This window comes from Schistocerca americana, chromosome 8, assembly GCF_021461395.2.
Source record: "Schistocerca americana isolate TAMUIC-IGC-003095 chromosome 8, iqSchAmer2.1, whole genome shotgun sequence".
Taxonomy (NCBI): Eukaryota; Metazoa; Arthropoda; class Insecta; order Orthoptera; family Acrididae; genus Schistocerca; species Schistocerca americana.
Genome location: NC_060126.1, coordinates 275,648,934 through 275,665,828, shown reverse-complemented (window position 1 = coordinate 275,665,828; position 16,895 = coordinate 275,648,934). Strand labels below are relative to the sequence as shown.

Genomic DNA, 16,895 nt, shown 5'->3' with positions numbered 1-16,895 from the left:
CCATCTAATCTTCAGCATTTTTCTATATCACAGCATTTCAAAAGCTTCCTGTCAGAACTGCTTATTTTCCATGTTTCACTTCCATACAAGGCTACACTCCAGAGAAAGACCTTCAGAAAAAACTTCCTTTTGAACTGATATTAAATGTTAAATATCTCTTTTTCAGAACTAGTTTTCTTGCAATTGGCACTCTTCATTTCATATCATATGTTCTCCAGCCATCATCATTTTCATCTACTACTTTTAGTATCTCATTTCCTAAACTAATTCCCTCAGCATTGCCTGACTGAATTTAGTTATCTTCGATTACCCTTGTTTTACTTTTGTAGATGTTCATCTTATAATCTATTTCTGACATACTATCCAGTCCATTCAAATGTTCTATCAAATCCTTCGCAATCTCTGACAGAATTTCAATGTCATTGACCCCTTAAATTTTTAGTTTCTTCTCCCTGAACTTTTATTACCTTTCCAAATTTCACTTTGGTTTCCTTTCTGCTTGCTGTGTGTACATACTGAACAATATAGGGATAAACAGCCTTTCATTCCACCTATTTTATCCCTCCTACTTTCAAGTGTGTAATCCAGTGAACACTTCAGTTTTCCCTAAAACTGCAGATGCTATAAATGTATTTTGCCTTTCTTCAACCTGTCTTCTAGGATAGGTTGTAGGGTCAGTATTGCCTTGGATGTCCTTGCATTTCTCCAGAACCCTAACTGATCTTCCCTGAAGTTGACTATTGTCAGTGTTTCCATTCTTCTGTAAATAATTTGTATTAATATTTTGCAAACACAACTTATGAAACTGAAGTCATACATTACTTTCAAACAATTCAGCTGTTATGTATTGTATATTTCATTAGTTGTCACACATGTTCATAGATAAAAATAGTTGTATGAGTAAAGACAACAACTCATTCTATAGAAGCATTATTGAGCAACCCACAGGTGCACAAAAAAGGTGATGCAGCAGTAAGGTGGGATGGTAGGAACAAGAAAAGACATAGTATCTGTGTGCAGCTGATATTTGTGTACACCTCAATGTATACAAGTTTGTTAGCTGAATTTTATTTAAGAAAAAACCACGTCTGCTTCAATCCATTGCTCAATGCTATTTTAGTGCTGTGAGTTGCTGTACTTGCTCATATGATTCACCCAGAATTTTTTATTCTCTGTTGTATTGAACTCATAGCCATGATGTGTTGCCATTCTGTTTCCATGTGGTTATAAAACTCAAACATACACTCAATTTTTGCAAACTATGTTAGCACAGAGGTTTACAAAGGAAAATTGAAATACATGTCCTGTTTTTTCTTTTTAGCTCCAACCATCAGTCTATTTTAGTAAAAAAAAACTTGGTCTTAGAATTATATGGAACAGACCTCATTAGAATTACAAGGAAATGCTGTCAAACACAGTGTTAGATGTAAGAGAAGTTTGCTATTTCATGGACATTGTGCAACACGTAACATAAATGTACACAGAAACATTCCTACTTACAAAAGTACGTTGCTGTTCAGGCTGTGGTTTCTGTGGTGAAAGAAAAGATACATAAGTTCTTAACTGCAATAAATCCCAAATCTCTTTAAAAGCTAATTTTGCAAAAATTCAACTTTTATCCCACAGCCAGTCAATTTTACTGTTAATAATCACTAGTTCTGCATTCAGGTTGACTATGTCACAATGGTAAAAGTCAAACACCAGGCAAAGAATGACTTTATTGCTCATATACCATATTTCAGAATTTATTCACCATCAGATTTCTACAGAAAACCACTTATAAATATATTTTTTTAAAACATGACAGTGGGTAGCTACAGCACTCCACTTTGAAATCACTTGGCATAAACTGTGTTTCAATTTGCACGTGAATCAAAGATTCACAGACTACAGTCATAATTGTGCTGAGTGCATACCAAGAACACATTTTTGCTACCAGATGGCATTGACAAATGTATAGTGGCACCAAGGCACATCAATTAATGTACACTTATTATACTGTGTGTCTGATGGTTGTGAATCAACTTATTATAAAAGAAATATTTTCTTTATACAATTGGTAATGATGACTTTACAATGTTAAGAGGCCACACAAAATATTTGTTTAAATTCAGGAGTGTTACAGGGTGCCACTCATCATCAAAAGCCACAATCAATCACAACCATGAGATATAACAAGCAAACTAAGATTAAAGTCTAAAATAGCAGTACAAACATCTGCCACAAATTTAAATACAGAAAGTAAGATGGGGGAAGGGGAATACAATATTTTTGTTAAAATTAGGACAGCCCATCTGTCAGCCTCAAATCTGGTGCCAGAAAGTATCCAATATGCACTAATGTGCCCCATCAAATAGAAGAAACATTTTCTGCCAGTGAACACAACCAGTTACTTTATCAAGCATAGGTTAGACTAAAATGTTGCTTATACTAAAATATTTCCAATGTTTCATAAAAAACTGGTTGTGCTCATTAGCAGAAAATGGTTCTTCTATTTGATGTAAGTGCAGTAGTGCATGTTGGGTACTTTCTGATACCAGATTTGAGTCTGACAGATGGACTGTCTTAATTTTTGCAAAAATATTGCATTCCCCTTCCCCTGTCTTACTCCCTGTATTTAAAATTGTGGCATGTTTATATTGCTCTTTTATATTTTAATTTTTGCCACTTGTCATATCACACAGTTATTGTGATTTTAGCTTTCGATGATGTGTGACACCATGCAATACTCCCAAATTTAAACAAATATTTTGTGCAACATTTTATCATTGTAAAATTATCATTACGATTTGTATAAAGAAAATATTTCTTTTATAAGTTATCATTGTAAAATTATCATTACCATTTGTATGAAGAAAATATTTATTTTATAATAAGTTGGTTTACAACTATTAGCCACATGATGTGATAAATTTACATTAGTTGATGTGCCTTGGCACCACTACACATTTGGTAATTCCACCTGGTGACAAAAATGTCATCTTGATCTGCACTCAGCAGAACTGTGACTGTAGTCAGTAAATGTTTGTATCACTCACAATTTTAAACTCATATGGATCTGCAGCAATTGCTCCTGAGTAGGTATAGTACAGTTTATGCTAGGTGATGTCAATTAAAGTGGAGTGCTGTAGCTATCCATTACCATGTTTTATAAAATATTTTTGTATCAGATTTTTTGTAGATGTTTGATAATGGATACATTCTGAAACACATTCCTTACCTGATGTTTGAAATTTACCATTGTGAGCAGTCAGCCTGAATGCAGAACTACTGATTATTATAATAATAGTCACCTGCCTCCTGCATGACTTTGTCACATTTATATTAATTTTACTGTTATTCATTTGTGTGTTATGGTCTTAATTGAAAGCTCTTCTTCAAGAAGTGTTTCTTGTCCTTGAAGGCTACTTACTAGTAACGGAAACATTAAGAACTAAAATACAATATTTATTCATTTTCTTTACGGTGTCCAGTGTTATATTTAGCTGTATAGACATCATATAAATTTTTATCATTAAACATATGAATATAATAGAGGGAAACATTCCACGTGGGAAAAATATATCTAAAAACAAAGATGGTGTGACTTACCAAACAAAAGCGCTGGCAGGTCGATAGACACACAAACAAACACAAACATACACACAAAATTCAAGCTTTCGCAACCAACGGTTGCTTCATCAGGAAAGAGGGAAGGAGAGGGAAAGACGAAAGGATGTGAGTTTTAAGGGAGAGGGTAAGGAGTCATTCCAATCCCGGGAGCGGAAAGACTTACCTTAGGGGGAAAAAAGGACAGGTACACACACACACACACACACACACACACACACACATATCCATCCGCACATACACAGACACAAGCAGACATTTGTAAAGGCAAAGAGTTTGGGCAGAGATGTCAGTCGATGCGGAAGTAAAGAGGCAAAGATGTTGTTGAAAGACAGGTGAGGTATGAGCGGCGGCAACTTGAAATTAGCGGAGGTTGAGGCCTGGCGGATAACGAGAAGAGAGGATATACTGAAGGGCAAGTTCCCATTTCCGGAGTTCTGACAGGTTGGTGTTAGTGGGAAGTATCCAGATAACCCGGACGGTGTAACACTGTGCCAAGATGTGCTGGCCGTGCACCAAGGCATGTTTAGCCACAGGGTGATCCTCATTACCAACAAACACTGTCTGCCTGTGTCCATTCATGCAAATGGACAGTTTGTTGCTGGTCATTCCCACATAGAAAGCTTCAAAGTGTAGGCAGGTCAGTTGGTAAATCACGTGGGTGCTTTCACACGTGGCTCTGCCTTTGATCGTGTACACCTTCCAGGTTACAGGACTGGAGTAGGTGGTGGTGGGAGGGTGCATGGGACAGTTTTACACCGGGGGCGGTTACAAGGGTAGGAGCCAGAGGGTAGGGAAGGTGGTTTGGGGATTTCATGGGGATGAACTAAGAGGTTACGGTTAGGTGGACAGCGGAAAGACACTCTTGGTGGAGTGGGGAGGATTTCATGAAGGATGGATCTCATTTCAGGGCAGGATTTGAGGAAGTCGTATCCCTGCTGGAGAGCCACATTCTGAGTCTGATCCAGTCCCGGAAAGTATCCTGTCACAAGTGGGGCACTTTTGTGGTTCTTCTGTGGAAGGTTCTGGGTTTGAGGGGATGAGGGACTGGTTACTTGCTTCTGTACCAGGTCGGGAGGGTAGTCGCGGGATGCGAAAGCTGTTTTCAGGTTGTTGGTGTAATGGTTCAGGGATTCCTGACTGGAGCAGATTCGTTTGCCACGAAGACCTAGGCTGTAGGGAAGGGACCGTTTGATGTGGAATGGGTGGCAGCTGTCATAATGGAAGTACTGTTGCTTGTTGGGGGGTTTGATGTGGACGGACGTGTGAAGCTGGCCATTGGACAGATGGAGGTCAACGTCAAGGAAAGTGGCATGGAATTTGGAGTAGGACCAGGTGAAACTGATGGAACCAAAGGAGTTGAGGTTGGAGAGGAAATTCTGGATTTCTTCTTCACTGTGAGTCCAGATCATGAAGATGTCATCAATAAATCTGTACCAAACTTTGGGTTGGCAGGTCTGGGTAACCAAGAAGGCTTCCTCTAAGCGACCCATGAATAGGTTGGCGTACAAGGGGGCCATCCTGGTACCCATGGCTGTTCCCTTTCATTGTTGGTATGTCTGGCCTTCAAAAGTGAAGAAGTTGTGGGTCAGGATGAAGCTGGCTAAGGTAATGAGTAAAGAGGTTTTAGGTAGGGTGGCAGGTGATTGGCGTGAAAGGAAGTGCTCCATCGCAGCGAGGCCCTGGACGTGCGGAATATTTGTGTATAAGGAAGTGGCATCAATGGTTACAAGGATGGTTTCCGGGGGTAACAGTTTGGGTAAGGATTCCAGGCGTTCGAGAAAGTGGTTGGTGTCTTTGATGAAGGGTGGGAGACTGCATGCAATGGGTTGAAGGTGTTGATCTACGTAGGCAGAGATACGTTCTGTGGGGGCTTGGTAACCAGCTACAATGGGGTGGCCGGGATGATTGGGTTTGTGAATTTTAGGAAGAAGGTAGAAGGTAGGGGTGCGGGTTGTTGGTGGGGTCAGGAGGTTGATGGAGTCAGGTGAAAGGTTTTGTAGGGGGCCTAAGGTTCTGAGGATTTCTTGAAGCTCTGCCTGGACATCAGGAATGGGATTACCTTGGCAAACTTTGTATGTGGTGTTGTCTGAAAGCTGACGCAGTCCCTCAGCCACATACTCCCGACGATCAAGTACCACGGTCGTGGAACCCTTGTCCGCCGGAAGAATGACGATGGATTGGTCAGCCTTCAGATCACGGATAGAGGTTTTTGTTTACCTCTGTCCTATCCAAAGGCCTCCCTCTTTCCTGATGAAGCAACCGTTGGTTGCGAAAGCATGAATTTTGTGTGTATGTTTGTGTTTATTTGTGTGTCTATCGACCTGCCAGCACTTTTGTTTGGTAAGTCACATCATCTTTGTTTTTAGATATATTTATCATTAAAGAGTTATTTTGGCCACATCTGAATAGACGAGGACTGTTCAATAAAGAATGATCATAATTTTTTATGGTCATAATTTCTCACATTAAAGTTTAATCTTATGATATTCTGTTAGCTTAATGTGCAATAAACACGCCATAGTAATTTCATTGTGGGAACTCCTGGTTTCCGCCTGTGAGAGGCAGGCGAGGTCAGACATGCTCAGTATCGCCTACCACTGCAATGGAGGTAAGACGCGAGGAACAATATGTGGCTTTGAAATTCTGCTTTTGCCTCAACAAATCTTCAGCTGAGGCCTATACAATGTTACAGGAGGCCTACAGAGAGATTGATCTTCCCTACAGCACAGCTCAAAGGTGATTTAAAATGTTTAAAGAGGGGAGACAATCAATTTCAAACAAAGGTGGACCCGATGCTCCAGTTACTGCTCTTACGGAAGAAAACATCAACAGTGCTGCTGTCATTGTGAGATAGAATTGACGAATTACCTTAATGTTACTTTCTGAAATACTGAACATTTCATTGGGTGCCACCCACACATTTGTGGCAGAAAAATTACACGACACATGTCTATGCGCGATGGGTTCCAAGATTGTTTATTCGCGAACAAAAGGACATTTGCTTGCTGGTCTGTATGCCATTTAAGTTGATGTCAGAGGAAAATCCGGAGTTTCTTTCAAATGTAATCAATGCTGATGAAACTTGACGTCATCATTTTCATCCTGAGAATAAACAGCAAAGCTCAGTGTGGAAATCTCCTTCATCATGAACCCCCCCCCCCAAAAAAAAAAAGATAATTCTTTATTGAACAGCGCTTGTAAATGCTGGTTTTACACTCTTAACATAGGAAGCTGTCATTTCTTTGATTTGTTGGTTATTCTGGTGTATAAAATATGTTCTATAAACATCAAATACAGCTACACATTAGTTACAAAAATTGTGTTGCCATGCAACTTAATACTCTGATTGCATTAACAATGGCAGACATAAGCTATACCAAATAATGATGGTACATAAAAGCAGATTTCCTCTAAGTCTACAATCATTTCAAGAACAGAGGAAGGTATACCTTCAAAATTAATTCTGGACCAGAGCAGTTGATCAAACTATCCTCGAGCTACTCAACTTAATTTTATTTGTCAAGCTGTAGGTACATGTAAAATAAGTAACACATAAATTTTTGCTATCTTGAAAGTTGTTGGCAGTGATATTGGACAGCCTGGCACTTAAAAAGTGTTTGTGAGATATACAGTACAGGTTGAATAGCTGCTGTATGTCCCTATTGTTTTGTTAATGGTAAAAAATATTGCATTCAGTCACTGCAGTGTTATTTTATGTTGGTTCAACATTATTCAGAAAATAATCTCAACTGTATTGACCCATTGTTACTGCTTTCTTCGTGACATTCATTGCCACAAAAGTTTGCTATAATATTTGAAGATATTAACACAGTCTGTAAAATATATTAAAATAATCTGTAAAAAAACAAACAGTTCCCATATTATAGTGAGAAAAAACCTTTTTTTAGTATTTGTCATTTTATTTCATCCTCTCTCTTCAGTGCCCTAAGAAACACAATTCATTTAGCATGTAAATGAATAAAACCAAACTATTGTCACAACAACAAAATGGAAAAGATAGATTGCTTCTAATCAGCATGAAGGAGGCATTAAGCTGCAGACATGCACAATGCAAAAGAAAAAGAATACAAGAAATATTTAAGCTTTTAGGCAAAGTCATTCCTGAGAAGTAGAACTCGCACAACCACTTGCTCTCTCTCTCTCTCTCTCTCTCTCTCTCTCTCTCTCTCTCTCTCTCTCTCTCCCCCTCTCTCCCTCTCTCCCTCTCTCTCTCCCTCCCTCCACCCCCCTCAAACAAACACACACACACACACACACACACACACACACACACACACACACAGAGCTGCTTCTCCAAGTGGTTGGGTCTTGGCACCCAGATGAGTCGCTGTTGCATAAATGTGTGAGAACTCTACTTCTGAGAAGCACTTTATATGAAAGCTTAAGTATTTCTGGTATTCTTTTGCTTTTGTGTTGTGCCTGTCTGAACTCAACACCTTCTCTATGTGCTGAGTAGCAGCCTATCCTTTCCTTATTGCTGTTATTCCATCCTAGACAAACTACTGTTATCTAATAGAAGAGTTTTCATGTTATTTATTTATATCCCATACACTTAGAATTCAGAACAAAAAATATATGCACTGTGTCACCGCAGAAGATGAGGTTGGAGCAAATATTAGGAATACTAAGTTAATCAACAGGGAGGTATGGCAATGACCATCAGTTATTACTTCTTATGATAAGGAATATTACGGTGAAAAACATGAGTATGGTACTGAGTATGAATAGCACTCATAAACCACAGATGTGCCTGGAAACCCAAACAAAAATATCTAAATGTCACTTGGAGATGATAAATCATTACGTAGATGTGAGATGGAAATACTGGAAGTAGTCTGCCACTGACTTAAGGATTCTTTGGCGGGCACTGCAAACAATGTTACCTATAAAACAAGTAGCAGGAGAGAGAGAGAGAGAGAGAGAGAGAGAGAGAGAGAGAGAGAGAGACCCCATGGTGAAATGAAACTCTCATAGTGGCACTCCATTGCTTCCATATGTGAATGCAGCAATGTTATTAACCATCTGCACTACCTTTATTATGAAATTTTCTGTTTGGGTTCACAACTAAACAACTGTCTAGGGGTGTTTGAATGACCATCACTAAAATGTTGATAGCCAGAAATTCAACCACCCAGTTCTTGAATTCGGTGCATACCTGTGTGGCTACTCAAACTATTTCAGAGTTCTCTGAGAATTCCAGGTTGATGATGTCATAAGAAGATCCTAATATGTTAAAGAGGTTGGGAAGTACCTCAGATTACAATAACTATTTTTGCCATTTACTTCCCTTGTGGCTAAGATATACTGACCAATAAACAGTAGTTTAAATGCATTTTTAAACATCAAAAATTTATATAGAATAATATTCATTTAATTAACACAACTTATAAAGCTCAATAAAAATTAAGTTACAGTGCTGGGTTAAAAATGTAGAATTTCTGAGATTTTTTGAAATTCCCTGGGATTTCCTTGATTTTTCCATATAAAATGTAATTCCCTGAAAATTCCACATTTTCCAGAAAAACTGTCATCCTGATAACACAACACAGTCAGTGACAACAGCTACTATAGTACCTGTGCCACTTGTATCCTCCCCATCACCAGCTCCAATGATAGATGTAGATGAGAATCATCCCTCCCGCATTTTCTCTGGTCCCCCTGGCCTAAACCTCCAGTATTCTTCTTCCCACTTGCTTACTGTCACTCTTATTTTCCCTCTCCTCTCACTTTACACACCACACTATCATTTTCTATGCCACTACTCCTCTGTTGAAGTTGTCATTTCCCCACCCCCCTCACTCTCTCTCTCTCTCTCTCTCTCTCTCTCTCTCTCTCTCTCTCTCTCTCTCTCTCTCTCCCCACACACACTAAAATGAAATGTAAGTGTTGGTGTCACCGATATATCACATCGCGAGGCTCCAGGTAGTTATCACCACAGACACTGTTACCAGTGCAATCAACCACAATGTGGCTGAGAGCCACATCTATGAAGCAAGTTTGCAATGCTACCATAGCCGGCTGCTATTTGTGTCTGGCCTCAGAGCTCTATGCTCAGTCTGTGTTCAGATGCCAGTCTTTTACCATGGAGTTACTGGAGTGTATCAAGTATCAATGGATACAGTGCTGTTCATGTAGTCTATGTAGAGTTTCTCTACCTAATTACTGTATTGTACTGCCAGTGAACTGGACACTGAGTTGTATGGTAATAGTGGATGTACACTTATTGCTGTACTAAGCACAGGTCAAATCTGCTATACAAGTGAAGTGTTTGTCTTCATTAATAGTATGTTTAGAATTGTGTCACCACTATTTATTGCTTTAGGACTGAGTGTTCCTATCCTTTAGATCTGAAACAACAATGGTGATGAGTTGCTTCAGACCCTATGGTTCCCTGTTCTTCTGCTAACATTTTATGACGTTTGGGTTACTGTGTCTGTATTCTCTTTTTGAATAAACATGTCTGTTCCATCCCTGGAACTTTTTCTGACACAAGCTGTTCAGTTACGGGGGCACCAGATTCAACTATTACTGCAGAGCATCATGCAACTAACACAGATACTATCTTTGACAGTCGTGCCACAACAAGCTACTTCTGCACCCAAGTTTCAAGAATTTGTCGGCCAGAAAAAATACCATGCACTGCTTAAGATGCACTTCTCTGAATTCTACAACAAGATTTGCAATACGATGCTCATTTTATTGCTAATGAGAATGTCAAAGTATTTCATTTGTGTCTTATATTATTTCTGCACACTAGTCTGGAGGACAATGATTAAGAGTCATTAAGGGAGTGACTAGATGCTCACATTGAATCTCAGATGCAAGTTGCAGCTGCCAGTTACAAGTTCTTTCCATTAAAAAAGCAATGTGATCAAACAAACGAATGAAAAGTGGGTAGCCAAATTATGGGGTGTTATCAGACATTTTAAATTCAAGTTTTCTCACAGACTGTCATATGGTGACACTATGCTCCATGATGCTTTTACACAAAATATATCTGATGCATACACGTGCACCACAATTTTGAGGTTACCTAATCCTTCTCTGGAATCTGACTCTCCGTTATAGATTCACAGGACATTTTAGATGTGATAGAAACTGACTCACAAGCTCTTGCCACTCCGGTAGTTAAAAAGTGCACAATGCAATCAGTCCACTCATCAATCATATAAAAACAATAGTAAGTCATGCTGTGTGCACACTACTTTTCAGTCTAATGCTAAGAAGTCATCCCCACAGTGCTTCAGTGTGCATGACCATCAACAGTATCCATTTTCTTGTGCCAAGTGGGGCCACATTCACACTGTGCATTTACAACAGTGTTGTGCCAGGCAACAGTCAGATTCCTTACTTTTGAATACATCGTGGGAGCAGACAGTGACCTATGTTATTACTGATAGTTACTATTAAAATCAGTCTTGATCACAAATTTATTTATTCTGGTAACCAGTTTTGACCACACTGCTGGTAAATCACTGCAGTGATTTACCACCAGAAGGAGGCTCCTGCTCATACAGTATTTTGGCCTGAAGATGACCACAGGCGTGATCGAAACCGGTTACCAGAATAAATAAATTTGTGATCAAGACTGAGTTTAATAGTAACTAACAGTCAGATTCCTGTTCACAGCTTTCTTCAATGGAAGTTAATGCTGTTTCCACTGAGCCTGTACACATGACACCATCATGGCTCGACCTCCATCAAACAAAAGTGTTCAGTACTGATTCATTGACAGTTGAACAAACTATGTGTACATTTATGAGTGCCTCAGCCTACAGTGAAAATGCAGTTAGATACAGGTGCTTCTGTTACATTACTGAATAAAAATATTTATGAATTGTTAGGAAGCCCATGGTTACAGCAGCCTCATGCCCCGCTGTCAGCATATAATTGAAATCATATTCGTGTATCAGGCATTTGCAGTGTGCTGGCTACGTTCTGCAATGTAACCAGAACTGTGTCTTTTCATGTACTGTGCTCCTGGGACAGCCCATATCTTTTTGTCTTGATTCTTTTGATTTGTTTGATCTTGCTCTTGAAGATAACGTCTTGCAAGTGAATGCTACAAGTGCCTCAAGACAGTGTCAATGAACTGTGCAATAGGTATACTGTATTATTTCAAGAAGGGCTAGGGGAAGCTTAGAATTTTGAGGCTCATATAAGACTTAAGGAAAATGCTCAGTCAAGCTTTCATATTGCTGGTCCTGTTCAACATACATTTGTGATCATTCAACCTGTTTCTGCAAATCAGTGGGCATCCTCCCTGGTTGTTCTAAAAAAGCCTTCAGGCAGATTACAGCTTTGTGTCAATTTCAAATTTACAGTTAATTCTGTGACAGTGGTAGACTCATTACCCCCGCCTCAGCCCTATGAGCTCATGGAAAAATTGAGACAGGGCCATTTCTTTTCAAAAATAGACTTACAAGAAGCATATTTGCAGGTGCCGCTATATGAGCAGTCAAAACAATACAAACTTGGTGATATTCCAATGTCAATGCCTAACATTCGGCAGTGCATCAGCTCCCACCACTTTGAAGTGGTTTTTGGAACACTTAACAGCAACAGTCCATTTGTCTTCTAACTACCTGGGTGATATTGTGGTTTCTGGTCACAAACCAGTTGGACATTTGTACAACTTAGAGTGTCCATTCAAAGTGCTATCAGAAGTGGGTCTCAAGTATAACAAGACAAAGCGTTCATTTTTTTTTTTTTACACGGAAATTGAATATTTGGTCATGTCATTAGTGCCCAGTGTATTCAGACAGCACAGTTAAATTTTTTGCCAATCAAAGATTTGCCAGCATCTTGTAACGTTAAGGAGCTGCAGGTGATGATGGGCAAAACTCACATATTTTATCAACTCTATCCCTAATGCAGCACTGACTGCTGCTCTGTTGAGTCAGCCACATTGGAAAGGTGTTCCATTTGTGTGGTTCAAGGAATGTTGGCAATCTTCTCAGCATCTTAAGGATATGGTTTGCAGTGTTCTCTGTCTTATTCATTTCAACCCACATAAGCCAGTTGTTCTGCAGTGGATACATTGTCCTACAAGATTGGAGTGATGTTCTTTCACAGGATAGGTTCTATTGATACACCCATTGCCTTTGATTTAAAATCTTTGAACAAAACATAGTGCAACTGTAATCAGATGGAAAAAGAGGCACTTGTCATTATTTATGGAATTAGCAAATTTCATTCGTACTTGTATGAGTGATACTTTTGTCTTATTATAGACCACAGGCTGTTCTGTTTCACCCCCTTCTGCCATGTACAGCACTAAAGTTGCAATGGTATGCTCTGCTGTTTTCCAAGTACCAATAAGAGCTTCTGTACAAGCCCACAGCTCAGCATTTCAATGCTGAGTTTGTTGCCTTAGTTACCAGTGAGTATCAGTTCCACATTTGATTCATCCGGGGATTCGTGTTTTCACATAGGGTCTCAGGATTTGAATAAACTTCACGAGTTTCCTGTCAGCTACTGATGAACTGCATATAAAACTGCATCTGGCCCAGCTCTTTGTGTGATTCTGCAGCGTGTCTGCAATGGATGGCCTTGAGTCTAAAGGAAATACACCACCCCCCTGGTGTGTCATTATCTTGTGCACAGGCTTACTATTTCTGTGCACGTGGACATTCTCCTCCTCCACACAAAAATGATGATGCACGAGTAATAGTCCGTGAGTCCCTCTAGTTGCTGCAATTGCTCCACCAGGGTCACTGGGAAGCAGTGTGTGCCAAGCAATTAGCTCAGTGCCACTATACGTGATTGGGTATGGACACTTAAAACAGATGACCACCCTCTGTGTAGCATGTGTGGAGCATCAGTCCATTCAGCTGCAATATTTTTTTAATTGGTCACAACAATGGGACCATGGCAATGTCTTCATATTGATTTTGTCGAAGTCTTTTGGAATATCATGCAATGACATCTAGCACATCATGACAGCACCATCTCGCCTCCAGTCCAGCGGAGAATCTGAATGTTCTGGAGCACTTTTAAGACATAAGTGGACAAGCTGTGCTCCTCTCACACACAATATTAGGCCTTCAAGAAGTTTCTCCTGTCCTATCGCTCCTTGCTATGAGATAGCAATCACTGGTGAAGCAAGTTACCAATGGAGCTCCTGAATGGTCATTGACATTGCATACTTCTACATTTTCTTCATCTACCACAGAAGCCCTATGTTCCACCATACCTCAAAAAGTTTCAACCACAGAAAACTGTTTTTCTGGGTGTTCAGTAAGGGTCGGTAGTGGGGAAAAAAGTGTTACTACTGATGTGTTAGGCAGATCTTTGTATACTGTCCAGGGCCTGAAAGGGCTGCATCATTGTCGAGTACTGCAATTTCTTTGTCTGCAGTTCCAGTGCTCCACAGGGGTCAGCAGCTGTAGCAATCTTCTCGATGTCCTCACTCAACATGGTTGACGCTTTTGGTTGATGCACTCATGGAAATTAGTGTGGAGCAGCTTCCTCCACCACTGCCAGCAATCCACAGCCCGAGGTGATGTCCAGCAAGGGTTCATGTCTAGCTGCCTCAGAGGGTTCAGCTGCCATCTTGGATGGCCCTTCAATAGTATCCACATCTTTGGATGTAGATGTGCACCCTGTGGCTGTATTTTTGGCTGGTGTTCCTGGCCACTTTCAAGGTGGATACTGGGCTGCAGAAAGGGACCAGCCATTGACCTTTGTCAAAGAATCTGTCCCCTCAAGCAATATCTGTATCCAGACCTTACCCCTGTTGTCATTCCTTGCCTCAGCAGTACATGATGACAGTGTGAAGGTTTGTGGGAGAGGAATGTTGTGTCATTGATATCTTGCATTGTGAGGCTCAAGGTTGGCACCACCACAGGCTCTATAAGAGGCATAGCAGGCAGCTGGTGTGGTCAACCACGATGTGGCCAAGGGCCGTACCTACAAGGAAACTTTACTGCAGTGCTGCAACCTGTTCCTGTTTATGTTGAACATCAGGTCTCTACTTTCAGTCTGCACTTGGCATTTAGTCTTTTTTCACAGAGCCACTTGAATGTGTTGACACATCAGTGTTCAAAGTACTGTCCTTGTAGTCTACATAGAGTGTCTCTGCCTAATTACTGTACTGTACTGCCAGTGAACTGAATGCTGCATTTTGTGTTAATAGTACATTTATGCTCATTGGTGTACCATTTCGTGTGTGGGCCAAATCTGTTATACAAGTTAAGTGTTTGTCTTCATTAATAGTTTGTTTAGAATTGTGCCATCATTCTTTGTTGTTTTATGGCTGAACAGCTCTACTCTCTAGATATGACACAACACTAAATATGTTATGAAATGTGTAATAAGATTTAAATGATGCATAATAAACACACTGATTATAACATACAACAAATTAACAAAGCAGTCTTTATTTTTGACAAAATCAGCAGCTTTGTTTATTCATTTGTCAAAACATAGTTAAAATATTTACTGTTTGAATAGTTACCATTTCAAATTTAAAGACTATCCCTGCATCACAGTTTGAATTTCCTCATTGGAGAGATAATGAGTTTGACATTGAAAACACTGCACTCATAGTCTGGAGGAGGAGGGATCAAATCTGTGTCTAGTCATGCAGATACAGTTTTTTTTTTTTGTTTGATAATGGTTCTTTTAATAATGTCATGGGCAAGTCGCTTCTCCACTCTTTGTTTAACTGAGATTGTACTCTGTGTCCTAAGATCTTAATAACAATCAGGGTATAATTTTTTGTGCCTTTTGTATAATGATATTCTTACTTCAAAAGTTGTTATTTCAAAGGCATGTGACAATTGCATAGCACATTTAGGACATGTAGAGAGAATCCTCATACCTTTTGTGTTGATTGTCAAATGGGTTTCTTCAGTACATGCACTGTGGAAGCTTGGCACCACCTCCAGAATTCCTAATTTCTTTGGCCAGTGAATGCTAAAGGCTTTACTCATTTTTAATATTTCAGAGTATAGATATGTTTTGCTATGTGGTTGGGTGGTAGTAGCAAATCTTATCTAACTGTCTACATTTGTGCAAATAATTGAGATAGACTCATGAATGATGCCTATTCAAATTTATAGTGTGAGCAATGGTGGCTTGTTTTGAGTCAACCCTCACTGCTTGCATACCTTTGGTTTGCTGGTGCATCATGTGGCTAGGTGGCACTCCAGGATCAGGAGGTAAGCTAAGCAAGGGAGAGGTGGCGTGGCAGCACTGAAGCTGGTGCACTGAACTTGGGTGTTTTGTGCACCGGTGGTAGCTCCACAGCCTGTGTGGGCTGGCAGCATTTTTACAGTGGTCACTACCCTGGTGGTTGTGCTGTATTTTGCTTGTACATAGGCTGACGGGTGGAACTGCTTTTTGGTGCTTTCCGTTTGTCCACTGTAGATGTATTTGTGGAGAACGAAGCTGGTCTTTTGGAAATAAAGGCATTACTGTTATGAACTCTGGATCCAAGTATTGTAATTGCTTCCTTCTGGATTTGTATTGGCAGCATGGCTGAGAGCTGGTTTGAGATTGTATTTCAAATGACAGCCTTCACCTGCTTTGGCTCCAGCTATGTGTAATGTGACACTGTTTTAGTTTGCAGGTGAGTAATTTGTTTTAAATTCATGCATTTATTTGTACTGAAAATTGATGGAAGTCATGGTGTGTTGTAGTATTGCCCACATCGTGGACTGCTAAGTTTGAAGTGTGGTTACATCACTGGGTCTATATGACCTATTATTTACTCATGGGCTCACTGCTGGAACTGTGGTAAACTGTAAGCTATTGAAGCTTAATTAGCTTATTGCAAAATTATTGATAACCATTAATTATTCTTGTGATTTTGATCCGGCTGATTTTCTTAAAGGGTTGCTAGCTGTTCTTAGTGGGCTGGTTCTCCCTGGTAAATGAATTTGATTTTTTTCTTTTTTTAAGAAGTTATATGCTGAGCCTCAGCTAACTGATGGGCCTCAATTTTAATATTATTAATTAGAGTGACACTACATAGTCTTGAGATTAGTAAAGCAAATTCTGGATTAACTGGTGCTTAAAATCAACCTTCTTTTAACTGATTAATTGTTTAATCAAATTCTTGTTTTCTGAAAGGTTATGATAAATATATATTTGTGTTTAAAATTAAATGGTAGATACTGTTGAACAACCTTGGGTCAAGTCCTTCCATGTGAGTGTTTTCCTAGAAATTCTTTGGGGTGTAATTTGCCCATTTCATAGTGATTTAATAAATATTTAGACAAAAATCTCAATGGTGGGTCTAGCCTTAAAAATCTCTC

The 16,895-nt window shown here is 39.6% G+C and overlaps 1 protein-coding gene across 5 annotated transcripts in view; it reads right to left on the bottom strand.

Annotated features, from left to right (window-relative positions):
* LOC124545829 (PDZ and LIM domain protein 3) overlaps positions 1-16,895 on the bottom strand; it is a 437,938-nt gene that overhangs the window by 13,700 nt on the left and 407,343 nt on the right. For 4 of the 5 annotated variants that reach the window (XM_047124780.1, XM_047124782.1, XM_047124784.1 and 1 more), the window contains one exon: positions 1,501-1,530. The exons of the other annotated variant lie outside the window; for it this stretch is intronic. In XM_047124780.1, the coding sequence (XP_046980736.1) occupies positions 1,501-1,530 (30 nt within the window). The remainder of the gene's footprint in view (positions 1-1,500; positions 1,531-16,895) is intronic. 5 annotated transcript variants of the gene reach the window in all.